This window comes from Scardinius erythrophthalmus (assembly GCF_964197995.2).
Source record: "Scardinius erythrophthalmus genome assembly, chromosome: 16".
Lineage (NCBI taxonomy): Eukaryota > Metazoa > Chordata > Actinopteri > Cypriniformes > Leuciscidae > Scardinius > Scardinius erythrophthalmus.
In genome coordinates, this window is record NC_138236.1 from 10,924,782 (window position 1) to 10,952,758 (window position 27,977).

Sequence of the window (27,977 nt, forward strand, 5' to 3'; positions counted from 1 at the left end):
GTGACGTCAGATGGCCAATAAGCTGTCAGTAATCCCCCGGTTATTGTAGCGGGAAACTTTATGATAAACTGTATCATTTCAAAAACAATGTGAACATTAAAGGATTTACTGTATTCATATTCCATCTCATTTTGTATTGGTGAGTCTTTTGCGTTCTGTGTTTTCTTCAGTTGTCCGTTTCTCTCGGTTACCATGCCAAACGAGCTAGCGAGCTGTTTGTTTATAATGCATTCTCTCTCCCAGAATCTTTCTCTTTAGGTTTTTAATGTTTAACAGGTTGAACTTTGTTTAACGTTATATGTTTTAAAGGAGTTATTATTATAATAACACGTTTATATAAAACGTACTGGCCTAATTCTGATGTGAATTTTAATATGTTTGTCACAGTTTGTCAGTGAATCATGGCTCATAGACTGACTAAAGAGGAGTTGGACCAACAGTTCGAGCAATTCATGAAAGAGGTAACGTTACTTTTGATAATCTTTTGTTTACTTCTTACAGTTGTTTGTTTAATTACGTTTGTGTATGTTTTGATATGCTACTTGCTATATGACATGCTGTATTCCATCTACAATTATTTTAAACATGTTTATTTTATAATATGCAGTCCAGTGTTGCATGTAAACTCTATGTTGTTATGTACTTGTACTTATGCTTTATTTCAGTCTGTCTCTGATGACTCTGTTGAATTGGGCTCCAGCACCAAGCACTCTAGTGTCCTTGACAGCTTGGGAAAAGCACCTGTCAGGCCAGTGAAGAAGGCTTCTGTGTCTGTGCCGTGGTGGCAGGACGATGATGACAGTGAAGAGGGAACAGGTGAGTGCTGGTGTTGTTACCTGAATTAAAACTGGGGGGGGGGGGGGTCATTGCGACGTTCGTCTGTTATAGGACAACTTAGTTTGAATAAACGAGCAGACACTGATTAGCTATTTGATCGCCTAAATTAAAAAAAAAAAATGTATATTTGTGTAGTGTTCAATGTTGTTATCAATAGAGATATTTCATCCGCAACCGCATCACAAAACTCATCATCCGCACCAATGCTTTTTGACCAAATTTCAAAGCCGCACCCGCCCGCCAACCACTGATTGTTTTGCGGTCTATGGACGATGCAATGCTCTGCTGATGCGAGCCGCAAGAAAGCCCTTGTCTGTTCTAGAAAGGATGCAGCAAAGATATTTAATGCTAATGTATGAGGCATAGGCCTATGCTGAGTTTCATTCATTTATGATGAGATGCGCTCTAGTTCACAATGCAATGCAAGTGAACGCAGCGCACCGGCGCCTCCATGTCACGGTTATTATATTGTCTGCTATATTTGCTTTTTATTTATTAAATATATGTAATTGGTTAATGAAACGTTTATTAAAATTAAAGGGGTCATGACATGGTTTTTGTTTTTGTTTTATTATGTTTCCTTCAGTGCAATTATAGTATTATTATAGTTTTTTGGACAAAAAACGTTAAAATTGTTGTGATTTATGACCTTTTCCCACCCTGTTTCTCATCCTCTGATTCAAACAGTCTGTTTTGGGGGTGTTTCCCCTTTAAGAGTTCAGTGTTAACGCCCACTGTTATGATTGGCTAACGTCATTAGCTAAAAGTAGTTTTAAGATGAAATACATTACTTACAGTTTGCGGCGTCGTTGGGACCCTGATTAGTCGGCATGGCCTGATCTTTAAGCAAAGGTATTCTGGCAAAGCCAGCATCATACTGCGATTTGTTCTCAAAACAGTCATCCTTGAAATGTAGAGAACACACGCTTAAATTAACACAGCTGTGACTGGGACGTCCGCAAAAAATAAACTGCATCCTTTTTTCCCTGACGTCTGGATCGTTCGGTAGCGTTCAAACATTTTGTTTGTCCACAGCCAGGAACAGCACATCTGCGTCATCGCAATCTTCTGTAAACAGACACTCGCTGCACGTCAACTGAACACCTGTGGGGTGACAATGATGCGAAATGAGGTGTAGTTGTCTTGCGCTGGAGGCGGTCATATGCAAACGACTGGTACGTCACTTCGTACCGTGACGTCACTTCTTACCATGGATCCCCAACGAGCTGTAATCAGAGCTTGATTAAATAAATGCTTTGTTTATAATGGGGAGGACGTCTTAAGCTATGAAACTTGCAGGAAGTTTTAATGGTACAAAGACCTCTTATATACCAAAAGATCAAGGCAAATTTGGTTTCTCATGTCATGACCCCTTTAAGATACAATTTGTACAAAACGAAATTCGCTTTAAAGAAAGGCTTTTAACAATGCATTGCAAGTGAACGCGGCGCGCTGGCACCTCAATGTCACGGTTATTATATTGTCTGCTATATGACAATATAATATTTTCTTGCTTTTTATTTATTAAATACATGCAATTGGTTGATGAAACCTTTATTAAAATTAAGATACAATTTATACAAAACAAAATTCGCTTTAAAGAAAGGCTTTCTACAAAGAAAAACCTAATGAAGTGGTAAAAATCATGTCTGACGATTTACAAAACAAAACTTGCTGTGGTACTTGGCAAAGAATCAAATACAGTTGGAAACGATGTAGACCATTAATGACACAGACTGTTAACAATTGTTTTTAATTAGTATTTAAACATTCTCTATGATAAAAAATGTTTGTAAAAAATATTTTAATAACAAGGTTTTGGCGGTTATAGAGATCTAATGACGGTGTTCAACTATAACCGTCGGTCTCACGGTTATATACTAACCGCCACACCCCTAATCTGAAGTCCTGGCAGGAGTTGGTGCCGTCTCTTCACAGGTGTTGGGGCATCTGAAGTCTTCATAATAGGCTGGATCCAAACTGGAGCTGACATACTCTCTAGTTACCTCAGGATGGGCATCCTGAGATAAAACAGAGAAGCAAGTTGAAAATAATTAGCATAGCTGCTGTTCATAACTTGAAGCACGGATAATCATGTGCATTTGTTCTGATATAACTGGTGTATAAGGTTATGAGATGCATTATATGAATGCTTGGCTAAAGAGATGCGTCTTTAATCTAGATTTAAACTGGGAGAGTGAGTCTGAGCCCCAAACATTGTCAGGAAGGCTATTTTAAAATTTAGGGGCCAAATGTGAAAACACTCTCCCTCGTTTAGTGGACTTGGATACTACAGGTACCAATCATGAGGTCATGAATGCATGAACTAACTTTTCTGCATCAGAAACAGATAGCATGTTCTGTAGCTTAGCATTGTTTCTGAGGTGGAAGAAGGCTCTTTTTGTATGAAATGTGATTTTTGAAAGTCAAGTTGCTGTCTAATATAACACCCAGGTCTTTAACTGTAGAGGATGAAGTAACAGTACATCTTTCTAGATGAAAATTGTATTTTAAGAGATTCTGTGTACAGGTTTTTAGTCCATTAAGTAATACCTCAGAAAATTAAAGATCATCCAATATTTTATATCTTTAACAAACCCTGTCAACTTAATTTTAGAGATAATTTAGAGATTTCATCTGGTCGTGATGAAATATATAACTGCCTCTGAGTATCGTCGGCATAACAGTGGAAACTAATTGCATGTTTTCTTATAATATTACCAAGTGGCAGCATATATATTGAAAATAGCAGATGGCTTAACACAGATCATTGCAGCACTCCATTATTTACTGACATTATCTTAGATTTTTCCCTGTTAAAATAAACAAAATGTCAGCAGTCTGATAGGGTACGATCTAAACCACCTTAATGCCTGTCCCTGAATACCAGTGTAATTTTGTAGTCGATCTAAGAGTATTTTATGATCTATAGTGTCGAATGCAGCACTAAGATCAAGTAAAACTAGTATTGAGATGAAGCAGCCTTGGTCAGAAGCTAGAAGTAAATCATTTGTAATTTTAACAAGCACAGTTTCTGTGCCATGATGGAGCCTGAATCCAGACTGAAATACAGCAGCCTTGGTCAGAAGCTAGAAGTAAGTAATTTGTAATTTTAACAAGCACAGTTTCTGTGCTATGATGGGGCCTGAATCCAGACTGAAATTTTTCTTACGAATCATTATTTTGCAAAAAAGAGCACAATTGAGCGGACATGACTTTTTCTGGTATTTTAGATATAAATGGAAGATTTGAAATGGGACTTTAATTTGCTAATTAATTTGGATCTAATTGTGATTTCTTTATGAGAGGCTTAATAACTGCCACCTTGAACGAGCTTGGAACGTGACCTAGAGATAAAAACGAGTTATTTGAAAATTGAGATCGTGATGCACCTGCATTTTTCCTGCATCCGTTTTGATAGCCTCATGGGTACGCTTACATCATTACCAAATCAGCCAATGCATATAGGTTTGTTATGTCTGGACACACAAATCTTATTTGGTCACTTGCAATTAATAGTGCAGACATTCTGTCTGAAAAGATCTGTTTTGAGAAAAAATCTGATTTGCTTGCAGTTTGAACATAGTCTAACTGGTTTTTAAACAACAATATTGTAGTTTAGGTGTTTGTCCACTTGAGGGCAGCAAGCACAAAGCAGTAGACAAAATAAATTATGCAAAGTCAGTTTAAGATTTATATCAGATCTGTTATGAGGAATCCCCTAAATTGCAACTGTGAATTGCACTTGTTTTGTTTCTAAATTGCTTGAATTATCCACATCTGTAACTTGAATGATTTATTTTTTTTAGCAAATTGATCAGCAAATTGTTTTTATTTTTCTGAATAGAATAAATTGAACAGCATAGCAGATTAGAGTTGTTGTCTTATGTTGTTGGCTTGCACATTATAACACAAACAAAGCTAGACTGGTGTTTTTTGTTCAAGACATCATTCTGGATATGAACTGATGCATGTTTGATTTGATATGATTAAACCTGATTTAGTCTTCACCTGATGTTTATCTAGACAGCCTAATTACTTTCTCTTCTGCGGTTAAGGAGTTGCCATTTTCTCAGTATGCTCTGCTCTTAAAGTCTACTTATTTATTTTTTTATTTTTTTCTGTTCTGTACAGCACTTTGGTAAGCCTTGGTTGTTTTTAAATATGCTTTATAAATAAATATTGTATTGCAATGATGATCCAATCATAGACTCTTAAGCATTTACAGTATATCTATAATGAGCATTCAATGAAGAGCTTCATTGTGAGAACAATGGAAGATTTTTGTTTTATATTTATAAATTCTGCATGTCTAGTTTTCTATTAAGTGTGTTGTTTACTACTGATAACAGAACATTGTGTGTATAAGTATTGTGTCTGATAAATAGTAATAGTTCCAAGAATGTTTTTTTGCACGCTGTACCTTGAACATCTGAAGTGCTGTTCACAGAGATGTGTCGTTTACTGTTATTACTGTTCAGCATTTCAATGGATGAAAAAGTCGGCACCGTAGGCACCACTTATTATCTAATTTGCCCTTATTATGTAATTTGTCCAATTTCACATTTTATCCATCAATCTGTAGTGTTTCTGTTCCTCTTTGTATTTGACATAATCATCTTGTTTGTACTCTCTCTCTATTTTTTTATTCTGCTTTTCTCTTTGTCCATCAAATTTGCAGAAAAAAACACTAAACATCGTTTTGCTAAAATTCAGAAGTCTCAAGCTGTGGACCCTCAGGTGGAATCCAGACAGAGAGAAAGCCCCCCTCTGGGTACATCTCACTCAGTATTCAATGAAGTGTGTAATTTCTGCAACAGAGAATTGCCAAAAAAAAAAGTCAAACAGGTTTCCTGAAAGTACTGTAACATTGCAAACCTACACACTTCATTCCACAGTATTACTTGTTTAATGTCTGTTAGACTTAGTTTCTAGATCCATCTTTTTTTTGTTTTTCGTTTCCTTAATTGAAAAAAGAATCAAGTTTAGTTGTCTAAACTTCAAGGATCATCTTTCCTATTGCTGAGCACTGTATGACTTTTTAGCCTCTTTAGTGTGTCTACCAGTTTAACTTTTTCGTGTTTCTTCTTTGTCTGTCGTCCTTATACATTGTAGTACCTATTAAGCCCACCCCTAAACCTCGTAGCATAGCTCTTGATAGGGTGAGCCAGCTGTCCAATCAGAGGGCATCCCACTACGCAAGCCATCAGAAGAGTCCTGAATATGATGCAGTAGAGAAGATGCCATCACCTGAACATAGTTACTGTTTAGAGGAACAGAGGGTCTCAGAGGAAGACTCTTGCTGTGTTCCAAGTCCAGCACCTGATAACTCCTCCAGTACATCAGGACAGAAGAGTCCCATTCACACTGATTTTAATGAGTTTTCTGTGGAAAGCAATGCTAGTGATTCATTCGCGAGAGAAGATGGTAAAGTTTCAACACGTGACAAATTAGTAGATTGTGTTATTTAGATTTTTAACATGATGTTTTGTGTATATTTACTCCCCGTTATTGACCTTATATCTATCTAGTTTTTGAGAATGAACACTCTCGGTGGGATTTTAGTTGGGAGCAAATCTTTTTGCTTTTTTCCCTTCTAATTTTACCGTAATATATGCATAATTAAACACAACAGACCAGGGCCCGTATTCATAAAGATTCTAAGAATCCTCTCAGAAAATTCTTAATTTAGCTTAAAAACTTTTACGTAGGAGTCTTAGCTTAAGAGCAATTCGGGACTGATCTGAGAGCAACTCTGAGTAAGGAAAAGACAAAAACTTTTATCTTAGTAAGAAGGCGGGGTTGACCCCGTTGCTATGTATGACACAATCTTTTGAAGACTGTGATTGGTTGGTTGTCCAAGAAGGGGAAAAAAGTGATTTTAAGTATAGGGTCTATTCTAAGCCTTCACTTTGAAATTACATGCGTAATTTTTCCTATTTGACCGTTCTCACACACACACATTATATATATAAATCCTTATTTTATTAACCATGCTGTTGATTTCCTATAAGGTATTTGCTTGGCTTAGAATGATAAAAATTGTTCCACTCTTTCTAATTACACTGATTGTTGGCATGTCTATTTAAATGGTGGTTTGAATGTTGGTTTTAATGTATCAAACATGGAATTTTCCGAGTTGCCAAATATCGCAATGTAGTGATTACTTTCATTTCGGGCGCTATGGCATTTCTGCGCTGTGTTGGAGATATTAGCGTGTCTCTAAAAAGATCTGTCACAAACATGATCCCTGCATGATCTAATTTAAAGTGTCTTATTAACTCACTGTCATCCATTGTCTGCAACACATTTCTTCTCCTTCTTCGTCTTTCTGCCATTTTCTCCTCTGCTAAAGAAACTCTTAAGCCTCTTAAAAGTCCTCGTCCGTGCTCCTAACAATTTTGACCTTAAGACCTCTTTTAAGGGTTAAGATGCTTTCTGAATTACTTTTTTCTTTACTAGGATTTTTTCTTTAAATTTAAGAGTAAACGCCCACATTTCTAAGAATTTTCTTAGAATTTTGTCACTAGGAGCTACTCTTTGCATTAAGATTCTTTATGAATACGGGCCCAGATCTGTTGTTTTGGCTATTTGTAATTGCAGTTGCAGTGTTGTTAGCACCAGTTTTTGGTGTAAACAAATTTCCGGGAATAGTGCATGTTTGAAGAACGTGCTGTGCCAGTTAGTAATTTCTCTAATGTCTAGTTAATTGACTATGTGCAGCTCAGAATGATAATGTGCCACACAGAGGGCCAATGCATCAAACAGTGGATTTAAGGCCTTTTCACTTCAAGAATGCTAACTATATTAGCGTCCACACCAATGGATGAAAACGTTTTGTTTACTACAAGCACGCACTGCTGTTGTGGCTTATTACATGCTCAGCCTCTTTGAAGTCGGGTGGGTTTGTATTGGCTGCCAATGGTTTTTAGTCCTTTGTTAGCTGGAAAATATAGTTAACACTTAAGTTATAGTAATCATTATAGTTATTATCCTTGATGTAAATGGGCCTTTAGTGAAAATAAGTATTTTACAAATTTTAAGGAAATCTGGTGAACTGTGTAGACGTTCTTTTTTTTATGTGCTGTCTTGAAGTTCTCCGACATGCGTATTTGCTAAATTGCTTCTATCCAGTGGCTAGTGAAATGAAAAATCTGTTCTAGATAGTTTGCTTTATTTGTGTTATATATATTTATATTAAGTGTAAAAAAACAGACAATAAATTTTAATGTATATTGTACTTTTTAAAAAAGGTCTGGTGTAGGAAAATGACTTATTTAATACTTACAACATATTTGCTTGGCATATAGGGATGTCGTCTACCGGAAAGTCCTTCCTGAAGTCAATGAGAAAGACTCCATCCATTAAGGAGGTGGATGAAGAGCAGTCGAATGATCTATTCTTGGGGGATGAAAGGAATAGAGACCTAGTAATCTTTAGCAGAGACAGTCTTGAGCCTGAAGGTCAGTCTAACCGATTTTCCTTCAATCCAGCCTACCTCTGAATCCATAACATCCACCACTGCTCTGTTTGTTTGACTAGCATTATCTGTTTGTGCTTCTTTACTCATTATGTGATGGTCTCTGGAACAGTACCAACTGCAGGTGCTCTTCAGCTGGACCTGTTGGATGAGGATGACAATACCAGGTTTTTATCTAATCTGATGAAAGAGTCCTCATCCTCCATTGACTATTCCAGACTGAATCATGAACAGGAGCCATCCACTCCCACCAGCCCACAAAGGTGTCTGAAAAAAGCTTTATGTGACTCAAAAGCATAACGAATTCCAAGAATGCAGTTTATGAAAGAGCATTTGCTTATTGTCCTTCTTTAAATTTAGTTTCACTGTGTTCCTTTCAGGAGAGAAGAAATGGATTTAACAAATGAAGAAGAACAGAGGAAAAATAAAGACGCTGCTGGTAAGAGCAGAGCAGAGAGAATAAGAATTTGAAATGGATGTGTTTTATTGTTATTACTTCCTGAAGCAATAAAACACTTGTATATTGCTTCTCTCTCAGCATCTCCTGCATATAGTGAAGATTTTGAGGAAGAGGCAAGTGAGAAAAGTGACGAGGGGCTTCAAGAGAAGGTGAATATAAATGTTTAATGCACTTGAAGCTTATAATATGATCCCTGTTATAAACTGGGGAACTGAGTATGAGTTATGTAGAGAAGATGCATAGAAACAAATGAAGGTCGCGCTTGTTCATTTAATGGCAGTAAAAAGCGACCAGCATCAGGATTTTAACAAAAAATAAGCAAAAGTATCACAAAATGATCCCTTGCGACTCGTGTCGTACATCCCGTGTGTTCTTGGGGTATACGATAGGGTTTGGTAAAAAAAAATAAAAAATTGAATATATTATTTCATGAAAATTCCTTGGCCGTTGGTCTTCTGTGTATATTTGTAGAAGTATTTATTATTATGATGACTAATAATATTATTATTATGTACCGTATTAGGGAGAGATTATTGGCTGAAAAACTAAGAAATCGAAGATTATAGCACATGCTAATTTGCATCGCAGGTCCCTAGATATCTGGAGTCAAAATTTCTCGAAATGTTGTCTTTGCTGTTTTTTGTTTGTTTTTTGCACATCCTAGACCTCAGTCGCAATATTTGTCAAAATAAATATAATTGGATTTTTTGGCAACATCTCTAATTTTAACCATTCCTTGATCCTCTTTGTTCCAGAAACCTGAAAGACATGGGATGCTGGCCAAAGGTAAACAGCATCTCAATTTACAGTGTAGATGTTGTAAATGTTCAGATCAGGGGGTGAAATGCTCTTCTTATGTCCCAGTGTCACTACATGACTCTCTAAATTCTACGGATGGAGCATTGCCTACTGCAGTTCCCAGTTTGGCAACTGGAAAAGAAAAATGTCCAGACACCAAACAAGCAGTGAGGACAGCACTGGAACCTGCAGGTTTGAGAACCAGTTTATTTTTCTTAAAGCTTGTATTGTTTAAGTAAACTTCCAACAGGTGATGTGACACATTCTCTCCTCCATATCTTTGCAGTCCAATCATACGGTCAGAGTGGAGGCAGTGAGATAGAGGCGCTGCAGGAGGCGTACAGGCAGATCAACAGCTCAGCAGGGGAGTGTGAGGACGGACGAGCAGAGGCCGGCAGGACTCCCCTCTCTCTCTCTTCACTCCAACCTGTCTCCACGGTGGAGTCAGGTCAGACTCAGCACCTAGCTCATTTTTGCCAGTCACTGTGTGCATGCCTGCGCTTTAAACTTTTTGATTTGCAGCTTTCCCCCTCAAATGCTTCCAGTTATGCTTTAAACCGAATACGTGAGGTTTTTACCAGCCGCTTTGTTTGCGTCATCGGTTTGGGTGAAGTCCTGCTAGCTGACTCTAAACAGCTCGATTTTGCTTGAAGGTGTCACACCAACTGTTTTTCCTGAAATCTTGCTGTCTTCTGTTGGAGGTCTGTCACCCTGACTGAATAAGAATGGAAGGGGGTGATGGACTTAAACAGCTGTCTCTGACATTTCTTTCTCATTCCTTGTCACATATATTGCAGTGCCTCGTTTTGGCAAATCAGTTGAATATTGGATATTTATCAGATAATATTTAATTGTTGACTCTTGTTTCCCCCTATTTTAAGATTTATATGACTTTTATAAATAGCAATAAATTATGACAGACAGAGCTCTGTGCATTTGTGCATTAAATGAGCTCCTTTCCTGTAAGTACAACGACCTTTATTAATGTTACTTACTTCATAAACTATTTACTACAGTTTTTTAATGCTTTTATTCTGCAAGGATGCATTTAATTGATCAAAAGTGACAAAGACATTTACAATATTACAGAAAAGCTATTTAAAATAAATGTTCTTTTTAACTTTCTATTCATCAAAGAATTCTGACAAAAGGTATCAGTTTCCACAAAAATATTAAGCATTTTCAACATTGATACCGGTAATAATATGACATATTTCTTGAGCACTAAATCACCAAATATTACAATGATTTCTGAAGGATCATGTGACTGGAGTAATGGCTGATAAAATTCAGCTTTGATCACAGGAATAAATTACATTTTAAAATGTAAAAACAGTTATTTTAAATTGTGATAATATTTCACTACATTGCAGTTTGTTTGTTTGTTTTTTCCCTCCAAGCTTTCTTCTGTTGGTCTGATTTTTTTATCAAATAATGCAGCCTTGCTGAGCTTCTCACTCTGACATTTAAAAAAACAAACTTTTGAACTGAAGTATATATGATTGAATTGATTTATCATACTATACACTATAATGCTGTGATGTCTGAAATCACTTTTTTTCAGCATACAAAACTGTTTATTTGAGTTTTCCATGTGTTTTTAATTTCCTTTTTTGACACAGTAGGATGGATTTATAATATCATTCAATTACTGATTATGGGACAGAATCAGTTCATCCCCACAGTGACTCATGCTCATTTTGTTAGTTATTAAGTTAAAGTGAATCACAAACAAAACTTGGTTTCAAAATCGCCATTGATGACAATCAAAATCTGTGATAATTGGCTTTGCATTGCTTAGGAAGTTTGTATCTGATCACACCAAATCTCGATAATAAAAAAAATGTAAAAAAAAAATTAAGACTGTAAATCGGCTAGTGTGACTCCGGCCCTAGTGACATTTTTGTCACCAGGGTCTCATTTATGTACCGTAGATTTACCCACTGCTGAGGAACTGATGCGGCCAATTGGACCAGACTCTGTTTTCACGCGTGGCTTCTCTCTCCAGCCTATAAGGTGAGTTCACTATTTGCCTTCACACACCATGAGTCATATATTCTCAGTACAGCAGCTTTAGTAGAAGTATTTGTCTTACAGTGAGGCTGTGCCTCGAGGCAGCAAAAATCATAGTCCATTAAGGATATCTTCAGATGACAGCCCTTTCAGTTCCACTAATGAGGGCTGTGGAGGGGGTAATAAAGCTAGTTTTAAAGGAGAGGAACATCCAGCCTCCCTTCAGTACACTCAGAAGAGCATCGCTGAGGAGATCAAACGGCTGATGCAGGAACAGGACAGCTCCTCTGTGGAACCTCCTCCTGTTAAACCCAAGAAACGGCAGGTCAGAGACTCTGCTATTATGAGTCATTTGACTCATGAATTTCCTCCCTAAATTAGATCCTGTTATTTCTGGGGTTTAGAGAAATGATATTTCAAAGATAGAGACACGTACTCTGTGAAGTAAATGAGGTATAATCATTTTTGTGGGTAACTACGTGCTGCCTTCATTCACATGGTGATGATAGTCACATTTATGAAGATAATGATGGAATATTAACTTCTCTCTCTCAGGTTCCTGCCAGAACCAATCCATTTGCATCTGCGTCCTCTAGAAAAACTCCTGTTCCATCAACAAGGGCCAAAAAACCTGAGAACAGGCTGTTACCCAGAGGACCTGCAACCAGCAGAACCGGCCAAGCTGCTAAACCTCCGTCTCCACTAACACAGAGAAAAGCTCAGAACCAGACCCCAAAAAAAACTCCCAACCTCAGTCAAACACAAACATTCAAAGGTACCTGTACTTCACCAAAACTGTGTGAAAAAAATAAACAAAATTATATTTTGCATGAAGAAAATGTAGCTGATTTTCATTAATTTTTTTATAATTTATTAATACATTTTCATTATTTTCACGAAATTTTAACATTTTCATGACAGTTGACATAACTTAATGGTCTATTGTAGTGCAAAAAAACTCATGATCATTACATTAATGCAATAAATATATATAGAAGTAGGCAATTTTAATTGCATTAAATGTAGATACATTAGCCAATTTGATTACAATTAATCAATATTTACCAAAATGAAGAAGATATTTATTGAGTTATTGGAGTTTTGTGCTGTAATGAGAAATTAGGGGGCACACAATAGTCTTAATTGTTATGCAAATAATGTCACAATGCAAAAAAAATGTCTAATAATAGTGGTCTTAAAAATATGCAAAATCTTTTCTTTTTTTTAATCTGACTTTTAATTCTTACTAAATTCACAGCCATATTTGCTTGCTTGATAATAAATGGTCATCTGTCTTTTTTAATTTTTTGCATCCCTTACAGGTTTAGACACGAGTTTAAGGCTAAGCAATGAACTGGTGACATCCGTGCAGTCCTTTGCTACATTTCTACAGCATCAGGTTGAAGCCAGCAGGATCACACCAGAAGCAGTGACAGGAGTGAGTTAACTGGGACTGAATCAGAGCATTGGATCAAATCCTCCAGCTCATTAACCACCTGTTCTGTGTGTCTGTCAGCATGAGGTGATGCAAGAGAATATGGATGATGGTACGCCCTTTCAGCAGGAGCGCTCATCACTGGAGCGTTTCCGTCTTCAGCTCGCCCAAAAAGAGAGAGAGCTCCATCTGAGGGAAACCCAGTTACAAGAGGAGCACAAACAAGAGCTGGCAGCACTCAGACAGGAGAACTATATGTTACAGAGCAAGGTAAGCTCTTGTGTAGTTGTAAAGCTTAGATTATGTTTTTAGAATATTTTAGAATATTAGGACATTTTGTTGTTTGGTGGATAGTTTTACCATGGCTCTACATTACCAGCGGGTAGTTTTGTGTGTTCTGTCTGTTCTACCTCTTCATAATTATTACTGAGGACTTAAAGGGATAGTCCACCCAAAAATTATAATTCTGTCATCAATTACTCACCCTCGTGTTGTTTCAAACCTATAAGACTTTCGTTCATCTTCGGAACACAAATTAAGATATTTGTAGTAAAATCGGAGAGAATTCTGTCCCTCCATTTAAAGGCTGTAAAACTTCAAAACGTTCATAAAGAGATCGTAAAATAAATCTATATGAATTGAGCGGTTCAATCCAAGAAACACGGATCGCTTTATATAATGAACAGATTTCATTTATGTTTTTATTCACATATAAACATTGCTAAGCGAATGTTCACAGAGCACTCAAATTTGGTAAACAGAAGCTCAAGCATGCTCGCTTTGTGCACAAGAGCAAAGCTCATTGTTTTAAGCAAGCATGTTTGAGCTTGCGTTAACCATATTTGAGTGCTCTATGCATGTTAGCTAATCATTGTTTATATGTGAATTCATATGATGGATTTATATATTTACTCTTTAAAAACCTTTTGAACTGGCAGAGCTTTGGGTGAATAGACTTTACTCTAAGATTTCACTAAAAAATATCTTCATTTGTGTTTCGAAGATGAACGAAAGTCTAATGGGTTTGGAACAACATAAGAGTAATTGATGACAGGATTTTCATTTTTGGGTGAACAATCCATTTAAAATGTACTCAGGTTCATCTATTTTCATGGCCTATTTAACCGGCCTTGAAGCACATAGGAGCTTCTTGTTAAAGATCAATAGAAAACCTTCTGCTGTCTTGCAGCTCTCCTTAAGAATGAATGAAGTTTAAATTGTATGTTTTCTAACATGCTGTATAAGTGCGTTTGGTAAAAAGGGCAGTCTGTACTTGTAGGTGAATGTTTTGGTAATGCAATCATAACGTCTATGGCAGTATATTTCAGTGGCTGCTCTGCCAACAGTATGAACATAGATTTCACTTGTATGCTGTTTAAGTAGCTGTTCAATACTCTCTTAGTGATGATGAATTTATGCTTTTAGCACAAGTACATTATGTAAGGTTTATTCTAGTTATTTGTTTCAATACCCTCAAAGATTTATAGAAAAAAAAATCTGATCATGCATTACCAAGCTGTGATTCAGTTTGGAAGTGCTTTTTGTTGTTCTGGCAAATAATGAGTCTCATTTTTAAAACTTAGCTTTTCAACAGTAAATGAACATAAAACAGGGCACATGGGGGCACGCAGCTTTTTATCCACTCTGACCCTTCTGGTGAAGTATAAATATTGATAATTGACAGCAGATTACAGGAAGAAGAATTAATTACATTTAAACAAATTACCATAGAAAATGACCCAGGCTGATTGTTTTCATGATTTATACACAATGGCACCATAAATGTATTCCAGGGACAATTGACCTGGAGCAACCTGGAGTTAAGGGTGCAATGGAGATGACTCACAGCTCACTCCTTACAGGGTGCCCTGGGCCATTAAACCACACCATTAGACCTTTCAAAATTGTTAAATAACCACCTAATCTTAATTATTTGATCTAATCTGGCCGCATGATCATTATGCACTTTAATTTCCAATTACATAATTATAATTCAAAATAAACAAACTTTGTACTGCAAATGTACGAAGACCATTTTTATGGCTTTCCATTTATATTTTTATGTATTTGGCAAATGCTTTTATGGAAAGCATCTTACATTTTCAGTAGATAAATTTTCTTAGTTCATACATTACCTATGATCAGATACATTTTCACACAACCTGGCTCTGCTAGTGCATCTCTCTACTGTTTGAGTTTAGTGCCCTATCCAGTGCTGTAGTGTGTTATGTGAATGCCCCATGATTGGCTGTCTTGGATCTTTTTAATATGGTCCGAGAGCACAACAAACTCTTTGTTCAGCACTAAATGTTTTTGCCAGGTTACCAACTTGAAATTGTTTTTCCACATTTGGAATAAGGGGAACCTTACATTCTAACTGACATGAAGAAAAAAAATACAATTAAATCAATAATCACAATTACTTGCCATAGTGAAATCATTGTGATAAACAGCCATATTAACCTGCAACTAAAGATTTTATTTGCTACACAAATGCATTGATTCAAGTAAATTTGTTTTGTTTTGTAACCATTCATGTGAACCTGTCTAAATGAAATGGCTTATTGATTTGGACTTACCAAAGCTGTTTTAGATTGACTGAGAGGAAGACAGTACATCTCTGCCCACTCTGTTGAAAGGCTTATGCAATTGTTGCATACAAAAAAAAAACAATGTAGCAAAGCCACAAAAAGAAAAGCTTTAAATGTAAAAGCCTACACTATTATAAAAAAATCCTTAACTATTTACATACTCCTGAAAATGCATTTAAGTTAGTAGCAGCAATATTTTTTTACTTTAATAAACTGAACAGCCTCGGCCTAAAGTCTGAGCAAACAATTCCCTGTCATTTCTCAAGCTTAGGTTCTAAGCTGTTACATTTATTATTCCATAGCTACACCATGCCGAGGAGGCAAGTAACCGACGAAAGTGGAGTTTTGGCGAAGCTTCAGACCCTGTGACTGAAGAGAAACTCAAGCTCATAGAGAAAGAGATGAAAGAACAGGAGACTCTGATTCAGGGTTACCATCAGGTGAGTCTCTCTGTCTCCCCAACTTTGCTAATTTTTAGGCATATATTAAAATAAGCCATTCTGAAACATGGCTCACATGAACGTGCATTTATTATAATTTATTTATAATTTATTTTCCCTCGTCCTAGATCTCTTTTTATGGTGAGATCTTACAAAAGTCAACTCTGTAGCCTCTCATTTTTTAGATCATTATACACCATTTCAGCTTAATGGGGTGCATAATTAAACACAGTTATTTAAAATGACACTAATACTACTCAGAATTTAGAAAAGCGTTGGTAATTACTTCTCACATTTCCTGTAATTACAGAAGAACTTGTGGCCTTTCCAGAAACCAAACCCAATTAATTCTTATCTGGAACTATATTCAATGTAATACATGCGCTGAATATATTTGCATTTTGGTCATTAGTATTCATATGCTACAAATAGGTTCAGAATATGTGAAACTTCTTTCCGATGGTTTTAACAGGAGAATGAAAAGCTATATCTGCAAATGAAAGCACTCCAAGCTCAAAGCAAACAAAACGAGGAGGCTTTGTTCATGGAAAACCAGAGACTTCTCACTGAGCTTGCCCTCACCAGGTCAGTGCTCTAAAAGTGCGTTTGCAGTGTTATAATACATATCACAGCAGGTTTTTACTATTCATGCTGTTCTTTGCAGCAGCTGATATAAAAGCAAAGAATTTTCATTCCCCAGGGACCGGTTGAACATGAACAGCTTTCAAAGAACCGTCGGAGGGAGAAGCATTGCTGACCAAAGCTTTAGCATTGCAGAGTTGACAAGTCAGGTACAAGCTGCACAGGTAAGAGAACTACATAATATCAACAGATCTGTTCCAAAACCAGCTGCCTACCTAGACTGCAATTTTCGTGCTTCTGATGCAAAGTCTATCTGTTTAGAAAAAGGAGGAACGACTGCAAGATGAGATCCACAGGTTAAAACAGGAGAAACAAGCCCTGCATGTGGATCTGGAGATGATGAGGAAAGAACGAGACCTTGCCAGAGTTCAGGCAGTCTGTACTTCAGGTAAGAGCCTTAGATATGGAAGTGTTATGGCAACAGTCTATTTTTGGCGATGTAATTGTCATATTGACAGAAGTAAGCTACTGGCAGGTGATAAAGGTTTCGAGCTAAAGATGCTCCAGGAAAAGCATCGGGAGGAGGTTGCAGAGATGAAGAAAAGACTGCAGTGGTATGCTGAGAACCAGGAGCTACTGGACAAAGATGCATCCAGACTCCGAGCCGCCACGGCTGAGACTCAAAGGCTCACTGAGCAGGTGGAAAAGCTAAAGATGGAGGTCAGCAAGAGGGCCAGTGAGCAACAGAGAAAGACAAAGGAAAGGGCGGGTGAAGCTAAAAGAATCCAGGACCTGGAACGACAGGTCAGAAACAGCTTTCTCCCTCTCCAGATATTCTTGTTGCCTTGTTCTGCAGGTACATTTCATTCAGGGCACGTTCTTCTTTGCACTCTATTTCCTAAGAGCTGGAATTATTCAACCGTGTCCGTGAGTAGCAGACCATCCGGGTAGTTGGTTTTCCAACCACCTTCTCCTTAAGACCTCCTCTTTATGTTAAACTCCTTTCTTTGACTGATGTGCATCTGCAACTAAATTAACAACTTTGTATTGAATTGGCTCAGTGGTTAGCACAATTTTTCTATTCAGTTTGAGCCATGCTGCTTATGTAGGTTTGAGTTTGGCTTGTCGAGTTCACGCGCATAGGTTTAGATACCTATGATCACGCGCATGAACTCGACAATCGATTACTATGGACTTCGACCGAAAACAGGAAGAAAATACAGGTATGTGTGCTGGCTGAAATAACATCATTTTTATTCATATCTTTCACATCTACTGCAGTCAGATTCACCCGTGTTCACTCTGAAGGAATCACTCACATTAGCTGTGCACTTGTAATGACACATCAAGGATGTTAAGAGGCTAAAAGCAGGTTTAAAACTTGCCCCTTTGAAGTCAACAGGGTGCAAATTTTAAAAAGAGGATAACATGGTGTAGGCAACACCGATTTTTGTCGTTGTTCTCTGTATTGACAGCACTCCAAATTTACAAAAAAATTAGATCAATGTTAAAACTGACCGGAGTTCTCCTTTAATAGTTTCATGTCACTGTTTCTGTATCTATCTAAAAATAAAGCAACAAAAATAATGCCAAAAAAAGTCATGAATGAATTTCGATTTCCGCCTCCTGAGTGTCTTGTAATATTTATTAATGGCTGCATCATTAATAGAACTTCTTAGATTCTGTTCCATCTTTCACTCATGTTGCCATTTCCTCTCTCAGCTCAAACAGATGGAAGAGCTCTTGAAACAGAGGCATCCAAACTCCCTGCCAGCCCTAATCTTGGCCGCTGCGTCTGCCGGTGCAGAAGTTGACGGATTGGACATCCATCCTCCAACTGCCCCTCAGTCCTCCCAGACAGCGGCTCTTTTGGAGAGACGTGTACATCGACTGGAGGCGGAGCTAGAGGGCCGCGATGAAGCAGCCAAACGCAGTCTCAGAACAATGGAACAACAGTATCACAGAATCAAGGTACTCATATCAGATTTAGATTCAGTACTGAAGGTCACACGGAATTTTGTGTCAAAGCATTAAACGTTAAATCTATAGAATCTAAAATTGAGACCATGTGCGAAAAAAGTTTGACGTATTGGAACTAGGTGACCCTGAACTCACTGACGCAAGTGCTGTGTGTCCTTAAATTACTATGGGATTCTTTTTTCCAAGTATGTTATTTATCAGAGCCCACAGCTGGATTGATCGATTTCCAGAAAAACAAGTTTGCCAAGAAAATTAGGTTTCTATTTTAAGTCTTAAGTACACAGGGCCTTTAATATGCTTTTAGAGTGGCATTATTTCTCTAATTTCTAAACCCTGCTGTGTGCCCTCATGACTAGAAGTTTGGAAATAGAAATAGAAACTGAAGCAAAGTAAGGCTTGGTGATATATTGAAAATTCAGTATATATATGCTTATATACATAACTGTTCAAAAGTTCATGGTCAGTAAGATTTTTATATATATACATATTTTGAAAGGATCCTCTTATTCTCACCAAGACTGCATTAATTTGATAAAAAATACAGTACTCCTGTCTTGAGTGTCAGAAATCACTCTTATATGCTGATTTGCTGCTCAAGAAATATTTCATATTATTATCAATGCTGAAAACAGTTGTGCTGCTTAATATTTTTTGTCGAAACTGTGATACATTTTTTCAGGATTCCAGGATTCCATTTTTTCAGGATTCCTTGATGAATATAATTCAAAAAACAATGTTTATTTGAAATAGAAATGTTTTAACAATGTAAAAGTCTTTACTGTCGCTTTTCATAACTTCCATGCATCCTTGCTGAATAAAATTATTCTTTCGAACAGTAATGTAAAATAAGCAATATTGTGAAATGTGAAAATCGCAATTGTTTTAATGCATATTTTATTAGTCCATTAAGTTTGTTAAAGACTGTCATTAAGACTCTATATTATTATAATAATAATATAATTTATAAAATAAAACAAATAAATATAAAAATAATAAATGTAATTTATTCATTAAATATAATTTACTTTTAAGCGATATAACCCAGCCCTGATGCAATTAGACTTAAAGGACTGATATATTTAAATGCTATTTTATGCCAGCTCAAAAATGTTTGCACTTTTATGTATATTCTTCTCTTCTTTTTCAGCTCCAATATGAACAGCAGATCACAGATCTGGAGCAGCGTTTGGCTGAGAAGAACCAAAACAATCAGGCCATCTCATCAGAATTGTCTGAATCACAAACTCAGAGGTTAAAGGCAGAGCTGGAGGAAGTGAAGATGGCCCATCAGAAGCAAGAGAGCACCCTCCAGGCAGAGGTGGCCTCTCTACAAGAACAGCTCCACCAGGCCCAAGCTTTGACGCAAACAGACAAGCCTGCCCGCAGCCCCTCACGCCACCAACTCAATGCAGAGGCGGCACAAGCAACCCGCATCGAGAGACTAACCCAGGAGCTGAGCTCCAAGAGCCGCACCATTCAGGAGCTGAGTCGCACTGTAGAGCGTCTGCAGAGGGAGAGGAAAACCATGCTGACGGGTCCTGGCTTCGATCGTGATGAGCCCAAGCGACATTTGGGTTCAGCCAAAGAGCCCAAAAAAAATGCAGCCGAGACTTTCCCCCCTACCCAAGATGAGAAAGACTACCATCCTGGAGTGTTCTCGGGATCACACATCTCAGAGGTGCAACTGGAGAATGATAGTTTGAGGATGAGATTGGAACAACTAGAGATACATAGAGACCAGGAGAAGGTTTCTTTGCAGGCTGCAGTCACACATGCACAGAATCAGCTCCTCAGGTAAAGTCTTTTGGTTCATGTTTTTATAAACCATTTGAAGCACCCTTGAAATGTTCTGAACAATAGATGAAAAACAGCAGCCATACTACATGAAGTGAAACCTTGAAACAGTCCCATAATTCTTTACACAGGATTTGAGCCTGTTAGAAGGACCTGGCTGCAGCCCCATACTTATTCTGATTGGCTTGGTCGTCTTTCACAGGCATACATGATAGGAAATGTGTTCGGAGTTGTCTTCACTATAATGCACAGACAATACAACATTAGCCTACGTCCCGCAGGAGAAGATCTTGATTTCTTCACTTTAAAATAATGAGGAACAGCATGTTTTCCTGAAATGAAGTGGAGAAAAATGTCTGATATTATGCTTTGCAGTGTTGTGAAGAAAAAGAAAGTTTCATAACATTCAAATTAACAAGGTAGACACATTAGCCTATTACAGTGTCTTTTAGTTTACATACAGCTGCACCCAACATGGCTTATAAAAACCAATAACACATTCTGTAAATTCTTATTTTTCATTTTCTTTCTCATACTATAGGTAAAGTAAGTAATCACATTTCATGAGTCATTTCATTCCTGTACCTGAAGACCTTACCCTCCTGCTGTGAAGATTCAACAAATACATTTTTGTTTAAATGTTGTGGGGTTGTTCGTGCGTTAGTCTAAAGACCAGCTTAATTTAGCAAAACCATTTGAGGGACATTTCTGTGCATTATAATGAAGGGTTTTGTGAAACTGTACAGCTTTTCCAGGTCTTATAGATTTGAACAACAAATACTTCATCCTACACCGACTACGAACACATTTCCTATCATGTTTGTCTATGAAAGACGATCGAGCCAATCAAGAGTAGGTATGGGGCGGAGCGACACGTGCAACCCCGTCCTGTTCTGCAGGCTGCAGCCAGGAGTACTTGGTCAAACCCACAATCAAAAAAAGGAAATGAGAAATTATATTTTAAATCCTTTTATTCTAGCTAAATGCATTCTTTTTTTATCAACTTTTGAACATGGGCAAGTTTCATTAAAAAAAAAAAAACATTTTGAACAAAAAGCTGAGAAAATAGGGTTTTTGTCAAAGAATACGTCCGGATCGGATTCCGAATGATGATCAAAAGATGGAGTAGATCGAATCAATCAACACCCTCAAAGTTTCACAGTCCCATACCTTCATTCAACCTTTCATTCGGTAACGTTAGCCAGTTTTGATTTATATGCCGTTTGATGTTCACATTATTTTACATGTGCATAACATAGCCTGTAAAAATAGATGGACAGCGGACAACTCCGCTTCCTTCCACTGTAGAAAAATGAAGCCAAAATATCCCAGTAACGGTCATTGCCGATTACTTCTTTCGGAGCCCGAGTATGCGCACTAATGATCTTGAGGTGGAGCCACGGCATCAAGGTACTGCCCACACTCCCGCTACCACAGACTCAATCACAAACACAGCTGTCAATTCAACCAACACTTGAACATAGGTCTGTGTGATGAACTACCTTAAATGCTTTGGGAAAAAAATATTTTAAATGTAATTAAATTTTTTTAGTTTGGCTCATGTCCCATTTGATTACATGGAGAGGGTGGGGTTTTAGACCTATACTGCAGCCAGCCACCAGGGGGCGATCAAAATGCTTTGGCCTCACTTTTCAGGACTTGTGCGGCACACTTGGGCCTTCATTGTTTCTTCACTCCTCCGTCCTCCAGCCTGTGACCCGGAAACCGATCGAACTTAGCCATCTTGAAAGACATCTCAATTATCTAATTGCACCGCGAGAAATGAGGAGTGAGGAAGCTTCTTGGGGAGTCATGAGCGAGGATACCAAGGGTGCTTCTCATTTCTTATTTTAGTATCCTCATTTCCTTCCCTCGCGTTTTAGCTCCACCCCCTTAGGATACGAGGAAAGGAAACGAGGATGCTCAAATAAGAAATGAGAAGCACCCTTGGTGGTGCTATCGCTTGTTTCTGCTTCTTCTCTGCCTGTGTTTTGATCTGGAGATTCTGTACTTTCAGAAAATGCGTAATAGAATGCGTTATATAGAAAACCGTATAACAGTGAAAACATGGATTTGCTGGACAATTCTGTCAATAGTGGGGAAAGAGTTAACATGATGATTCAGTGTTATGGAGTATCGTGTAACAATATTAAAATATCCCTTTTTCAGGATTCAGGAGCAGAATTCTGAGCAACTTGCCTCGGTCAAGGCTGAGCATCAAAGAGAGATTGAACGCCTTCTAGCATGCCATGCCCTTGATCATTCCTCCTCCAAAGTGGCTGAACTCCGCAATCAAGTGAACACACAGGAGGTTGGTTCTTGAATGAATGAATTTGACTATTTATGTTTTGAACACTAAATGTTTCCTTGGCACTAGAAACACTGAGGTCATGGGTAAAGAAAATTAAATGCTTTGCTTGCATTGTAAGTCGCTTTGGATAGAACTTTATTTATTTTGAATTCTGAATTCATGTAACTTTTCTATTCAGATCATAGTGCAGCATTTACAGGGGCAAGTAAAGGAGCTCAAGGGAACCAAAGATGCTCTGGCTGTGTCTAAAATCAGAGAGGAAACCCTGCAGAATCAGGTAGTTACTCAGTCATTTAATTTCCATTCTTCTTTAAACTGGATTTAGAATTTTCTCTCCATATTTCCTGTTATGTGTATGTAAAAAGCTGTCTAAGCTTCTGGAAGAGCTGAAACAGGCCAAAGAAGCCCACAGTCCTCAACTAAGACACTTCACTAGCCTGGAGCAGAAGATTCAGTCCATGGAGCTCCGCTACCATCAGCGTGAGAAACAGCTTCAGCAGGTAACACACCCACACACAATACATCATCTACCATTCAAATGTTTTGAGCTTTAAAGAAATAAATACTTTTATTCACCAATTACTCAATAAATTGATCAAATGTAACGTTAAAGTTAAATGTTACAAAAGATTTCTGTTTCAAATAAATGCTGTTATTTTGAACTTTATATTCATCAAAGAAACCTAAACAAAATGTAACATGGTTTCCACAAAAAGCAGCACAACTTTGCAGATTTAAATCAGCATATTAGAATGATTTCTGAAGGATCATGTGACACTGAAGACTGGAGTAATGATGCTGAAAATTCAGCTTTGCCATCACGAGTAAACAAATAGATTATAATATAGATATTAGAACAGATTTTACTGTAGTTCTGACCAAATAAGTGCTTGGTGAGACTTAAAAAAAAGACATAAAAAAAAACTTTTGAAAGGTGGTGTGCTAACATTAGGGCTGGGGTAAACGATTATTAATTAAACGATTAGTCGGGCGATTATTTTATGATTAGTCGACTAATCTAACGACTAATTGGAATTAATTATCCTGTCTGTTATTCGCATATCTCTCGAACCGTTACTCCGATGGATTTCAAACTCGCCAGCTGTCTAGGCACGAGTAAGTGCAGTGCCAAGTTTGACGTTGTTTGGATGAGAAATGCAAAAGATGTTAAATATATCGGTAAAAGAAGCACTTAGAAGGTTGTGGTTTAAAAATAAACATTCTGACATAAACACACTGTCAGCTACAATGTTTACTTCTAAATAATATAGTATAAACAATGATAAATCCATTTTGATTAATTAATTTGTTTTCTTTACCAAGAAAGTGGCAAGATGAAAACCACTATTTTCTGTTTCAAACTTTCACATAGCATCTTTAGGTTATAATAACTTATACCATGGGCTGTTTAAATACTCGATTCTGATTGGCTGGAAGGTGTGCAGTAAAACCGTTTAATGCACAGGTAGTTCCAGTCAGTTTGATTGCAGTTCGAAATTAATCCGCTACATTGGTAACCATAGTAACACAGATACACTTGCAAGCAGAGTGAGAGACGCATATGAAAACGTTTAGGTAGGCTAAATGGATGATTTTTGAATATCGTTTAATTTGTATCAGTGTTGCCTGTCATTCATAAATAATTGTAATAAATCCATTAAAGAATCATTAAGTTAGCTATATGCTTAAGCAACGAGGGGACTGTAGCTGCTAGACTTTAAAGAAGAGATCGACGCACACAGGTAACTCGCGCACGCATCTCTCTCTCTCTCTCTCTCTCTCTCTCTCTGTTCCTTCTTCAGTTCTCTGTCTCTCTCTTTTAATAATGAATTTAAATAAATGTGAATTCATTCAAATAAAAGCAATCCGATGGCTCTACTTTATTTAAAGCGGATGGAGTGCAAGAACTGACGAGCCTTAACTTAAGAAATAACCGTCATTTTTACACGTCTGTTAAAAAATTACACTGTAAACATCAGTTACAGCTTTAACTTATTTTTAACTTGGCAAATAACCAAGGTATAAGCGGGATAATCCACGGCTAGCCATGCATTAAAGAATTTTAATGCACTTCGTAGAGGCAACCACCCTCCGCTTCGCGTCGGGTGGTTCTTCGCCTCTACGTCGTGCATTAAAATCCTTTAATGCATGGCTAGCCTTGGATATCCCTTACATAAATAATTCAAATCCAGATTTTGATTTTCAAAGATTTATTATAAAAACAGATGATGTTTTCCCAAAAATGCAATAAATTCATGACACGTTTTTTTTTTATGCAATTAATCCATTGCATCAATATAAAAGTTATTTTTCATATTGAAACTGTTGAAAATACACAACAAATTAAGTTGATATCACATATGACAGCCTCTGAACTCGGTCAATACTAATCTTATATAGAGCTGGTAAGTCCCGCCCATCCGTAAAACCCCAAGTGGACCTCTAGGTTGAAAAATCGTCAATGCAAGTGAATGGGAGAAAATAATTATTTTCTGGTCCCGTTTGAATTGTGCCATGATGTGAACATATGTTGTCTGTGGATTTTTTATATAACTTTTCATGTTACGAGTTTGACAGTATATGGTATGATTCTTCAGCTAGCAGCTGTGGAAAAGACATAACGAGAAAGACTACATGTCGCCTATGTGACGTCACCCCATAAAGTTGACTTACCCGTGGTTTTCACCAACTTAAACGATTTTGTCCTCTGCCTTAAAGAAGGCGGTGAAGTGCACCAAAGACACAGCCATGTTTAGCGGGATCCGTGAGCTAGTGTCCGTTTGTGAGTGGTGTTGACGTGTCAAACGTGTCGAAAGCAGCGAAGAGTTGTAGTCCACAAAGTGCTCTCACACAAAGTCTAACCGTATCAAAGTTCTACCCACTAAATTGTAGCATTATTTACACGAAAAGTTATATAAAAAATTCACAGACAACATATGTTCACATTCATGGCAAAATTCAAACGGGACCAGAAAATAATTATTTTCTCCCATTCACTTGCATTGACGATTTTTCAACCTAGAGGTCCAGTGGGGTTAGCGGAAGGGGCGGGACTTACCAGGCACGCACTGGACTAAACATACTTAGGCTACATTCAATCAGCCATCGCTAAGAAATACCTTCTGAACTTTTTTGACGGCGATCAGCTGTAAAATGGCTTGGTCCTGCTCGGTTTTCGTTGACTTTGAGTACAAGAGTTGAAAGTTTTTTAAAAGATCCCCTGGGGTTAACGTGTCAGCGTGAGTGACAGAAGTTTGATGCTGTCGTGTGAGAAGTGATCAAGCAACAGTCGGCATTTTTCCTCCTCCCGCGTGCCTCATCTTCTTAATCTCCTCACGTAAATGATTAGATTTCGATGGCTTACGTTTCTTCCCTACGGCAGAATCTACCACAGGTTCATCAATGCTGTTAAATGTATTAATTTTTTTGTTTGTTTGATGATCAGTGCAAAGTAGATTAGGAAAACAAGGATGCCGGGTGTATTCAAAGCGCCACCGTTACTGTTTACAATGCGTGGAATGGTGCGCTGTGATTGGTTGAGCGGATTTATCGCATTCTGCAGAGAAAGAAGACTGGCGTTTGTCGCGATTTGGAAAGAAAGGGAGAAAACATGACAGAATAACACGGCGGACGGTGTGTGTGTGTGGCGAGCTGTACCTCCGGGAATGGTGAAAAAAAAAAAATAATAATAATAATAAAGAAGCGTCGACGCAAAAAATATGACGTCGGCGTAATTTTGACGTCGACGACGCACCGCTACAGCACTAGCTAACATGTATACTTAATTGCACAGTTTGACACATACAAAGAGTAAACGATCAGCACTCGTCTTGTTTTCTGTTGCTGTACAGTAAATACTGTATTTGTTCATAATGGATATCTGCAACAGTCTGCTGTAGGACAACCTCTGCACTAAACTTAGTTTAATAGTAATAGTGTAATATTTAATAGTGACATAGTGACATGAATTTGTACTCTGAATTTAACTCATCCAAGTTAAGGCCCGTTCACACCAAGCACGATAACTATAAAGATAACGACAAAGATAACTATATATGCGTCCACACCAACGAACGATAACGGTCTTTTTATTCTAAGCACGCGCGCGCGCGCCCCATTTTAAATGCGCGAGACCTTTAAATTAGAATGGATTCTGATTGACTGTCAGTGTTTTATCGTTTGACAGCTGAAAAAAAATCGTTCTGAAAGTGATCCCAACGATATCGTTCCTCATATCTTTATCGTTATAGTTGTGGTGTGAACTCTGTTATTCTTTAATATGGAGAACGATTTTTAGAATTATATCTTTATCGTTATCTTTATAGTTATCGTCCTTGGTGTGAACGGGCCTTTAGAGTACACACATTAGGAGTAGTGAGTAGTTAACACGCATTACAAACCATGGACACACACACACACACACAGTAGGCAGCCATTTTGCTGTGGCGCCCAGGGAGTGATTGGGGGTTAGGTGCCTTGCTCAAAGAATCGAACCCGCAACTTTCGGGTAACCAGTCTGACAGTCTGACTCTCTAACCGTTGGCCCCTATATTGTGATTGAGGACACTGATGTTAGGTCTGTTGCAGGTGATCGCAGACACACGGCGGGTGGTGGAACAGGAGCAACAGGATGAGGTGGAGCGCTGGAGGAGACTCGCTCACGGCAGGGCTAAAGAGCTGGATGCCTTCAGACTGGAGCTGGACTCCATACTGGATGTGCTCCGAGAACTCCAGAGACAGGGTGTAGTCATCCCCATCCCCGAACACACCTCCACCACTACCCACACATACCTGCCTCTCCGATCCTGAGCTGCCTTTGCACCACTCAAAACTTTTTCTTTCTTTTTTTTGTCAAGATTATTTAATTATTGTCAAGGAACATGCTGGGTATGTAACATCAAATACAAGATATTTGGTGTTAGTAATTGTAGCACAAATCCAAATGTTATTTTGTATTAAAGTTAATTATTATGTGCACAAATATTTGTCCTGTTTTGCTGCTCCGTTGTTTTTACAACATTGAGCAGAATCCAAAACCGCTGAACAAACAGCAGTATAATGTTTGTTGATACACCACCCACATAAGAGTTATAAAAAGGCTTATCTCAAAAGCTTAACCTAAAAGTATGTTTAGACAATATAAAATACTGTAGACGTCATGATTTGTTACTCGCCTTAGAGCTGGCCTCAGAGGACACAGTCTGAATGCTAATGAACCACTAAAAGAGCATAAATTGCATAAAGTGACTGGAGATG

General features: G+C 37.7%; 1 protein-coding gene across 1 annotated transcript; it reads left to right on the forward strand.

The window, feature by feature from the left end:
* cep162 (centrosomal protein 162) lies at positions 1–27,977 on the forward strand. Its single transcript, XM_081388590.1, has 26 exons — positions 1–139; positions 388–461; positions 666–816; positions 8,148–8,300; positions 8,430–8,580; positions 8,698–8,756; positions 8,856–8,926; positions 9,533–9,563; positions 9,642–9,767; positions 9,862–10,023; positions 11,510–11,591; positions 11,673–11,913; positions 12,144–12,363; positions 12,911–13,026; positions 13,105–13,293; positions 15,917–16,054; positions 16,527–16,639; positions 16,755–16,860; positions 16,958–17,084; positions 17,172–17,440; positions 18,359–18,607; positions 19,764–20,410; positions 22,580–22,721; positions 22,900–22,998; positions 23,087–23,221; positions 27,309–27,977. Exons 2-26 carry the CDS (start codon positions 402–404, stop codon positions 27,528–27,530), a joined length of 4,059 nt encoding a protein of 1,352 aa, XP_081244716.1. The 5' UTR covers positions 1–139; positions 388–401; the 3' UTR covers positions 27,531–27,977.

What these genes read in the sequence shown, in the direction of transcription:
- cep162 (XM_081388590.1), top strand. Translation starts at nt 402, where the DNA reads ATGGCTCATAGACTGACTAAAGAGGAGTTGGACCAACAGTTCGAGCAA. An exon ending in ACGAGGGGCTTCAAGAGAAG is followed by an intron (nt 8,927 to 9,532) that starts GTGAATATAAAT and finishes TCTTTGTTCCAG; the next exon opens with AAACCTGAAAGACATGGGAT. An exon ending in TTCTCTCTCCAGCCTATAAG is followed by an intron (nt 11,592 to 11,672) that starts GTGAGTTCACTA and finishes TTTGTCTTACAG; the next exon opens with TGAGGCTGTGCCTCGAGGCA.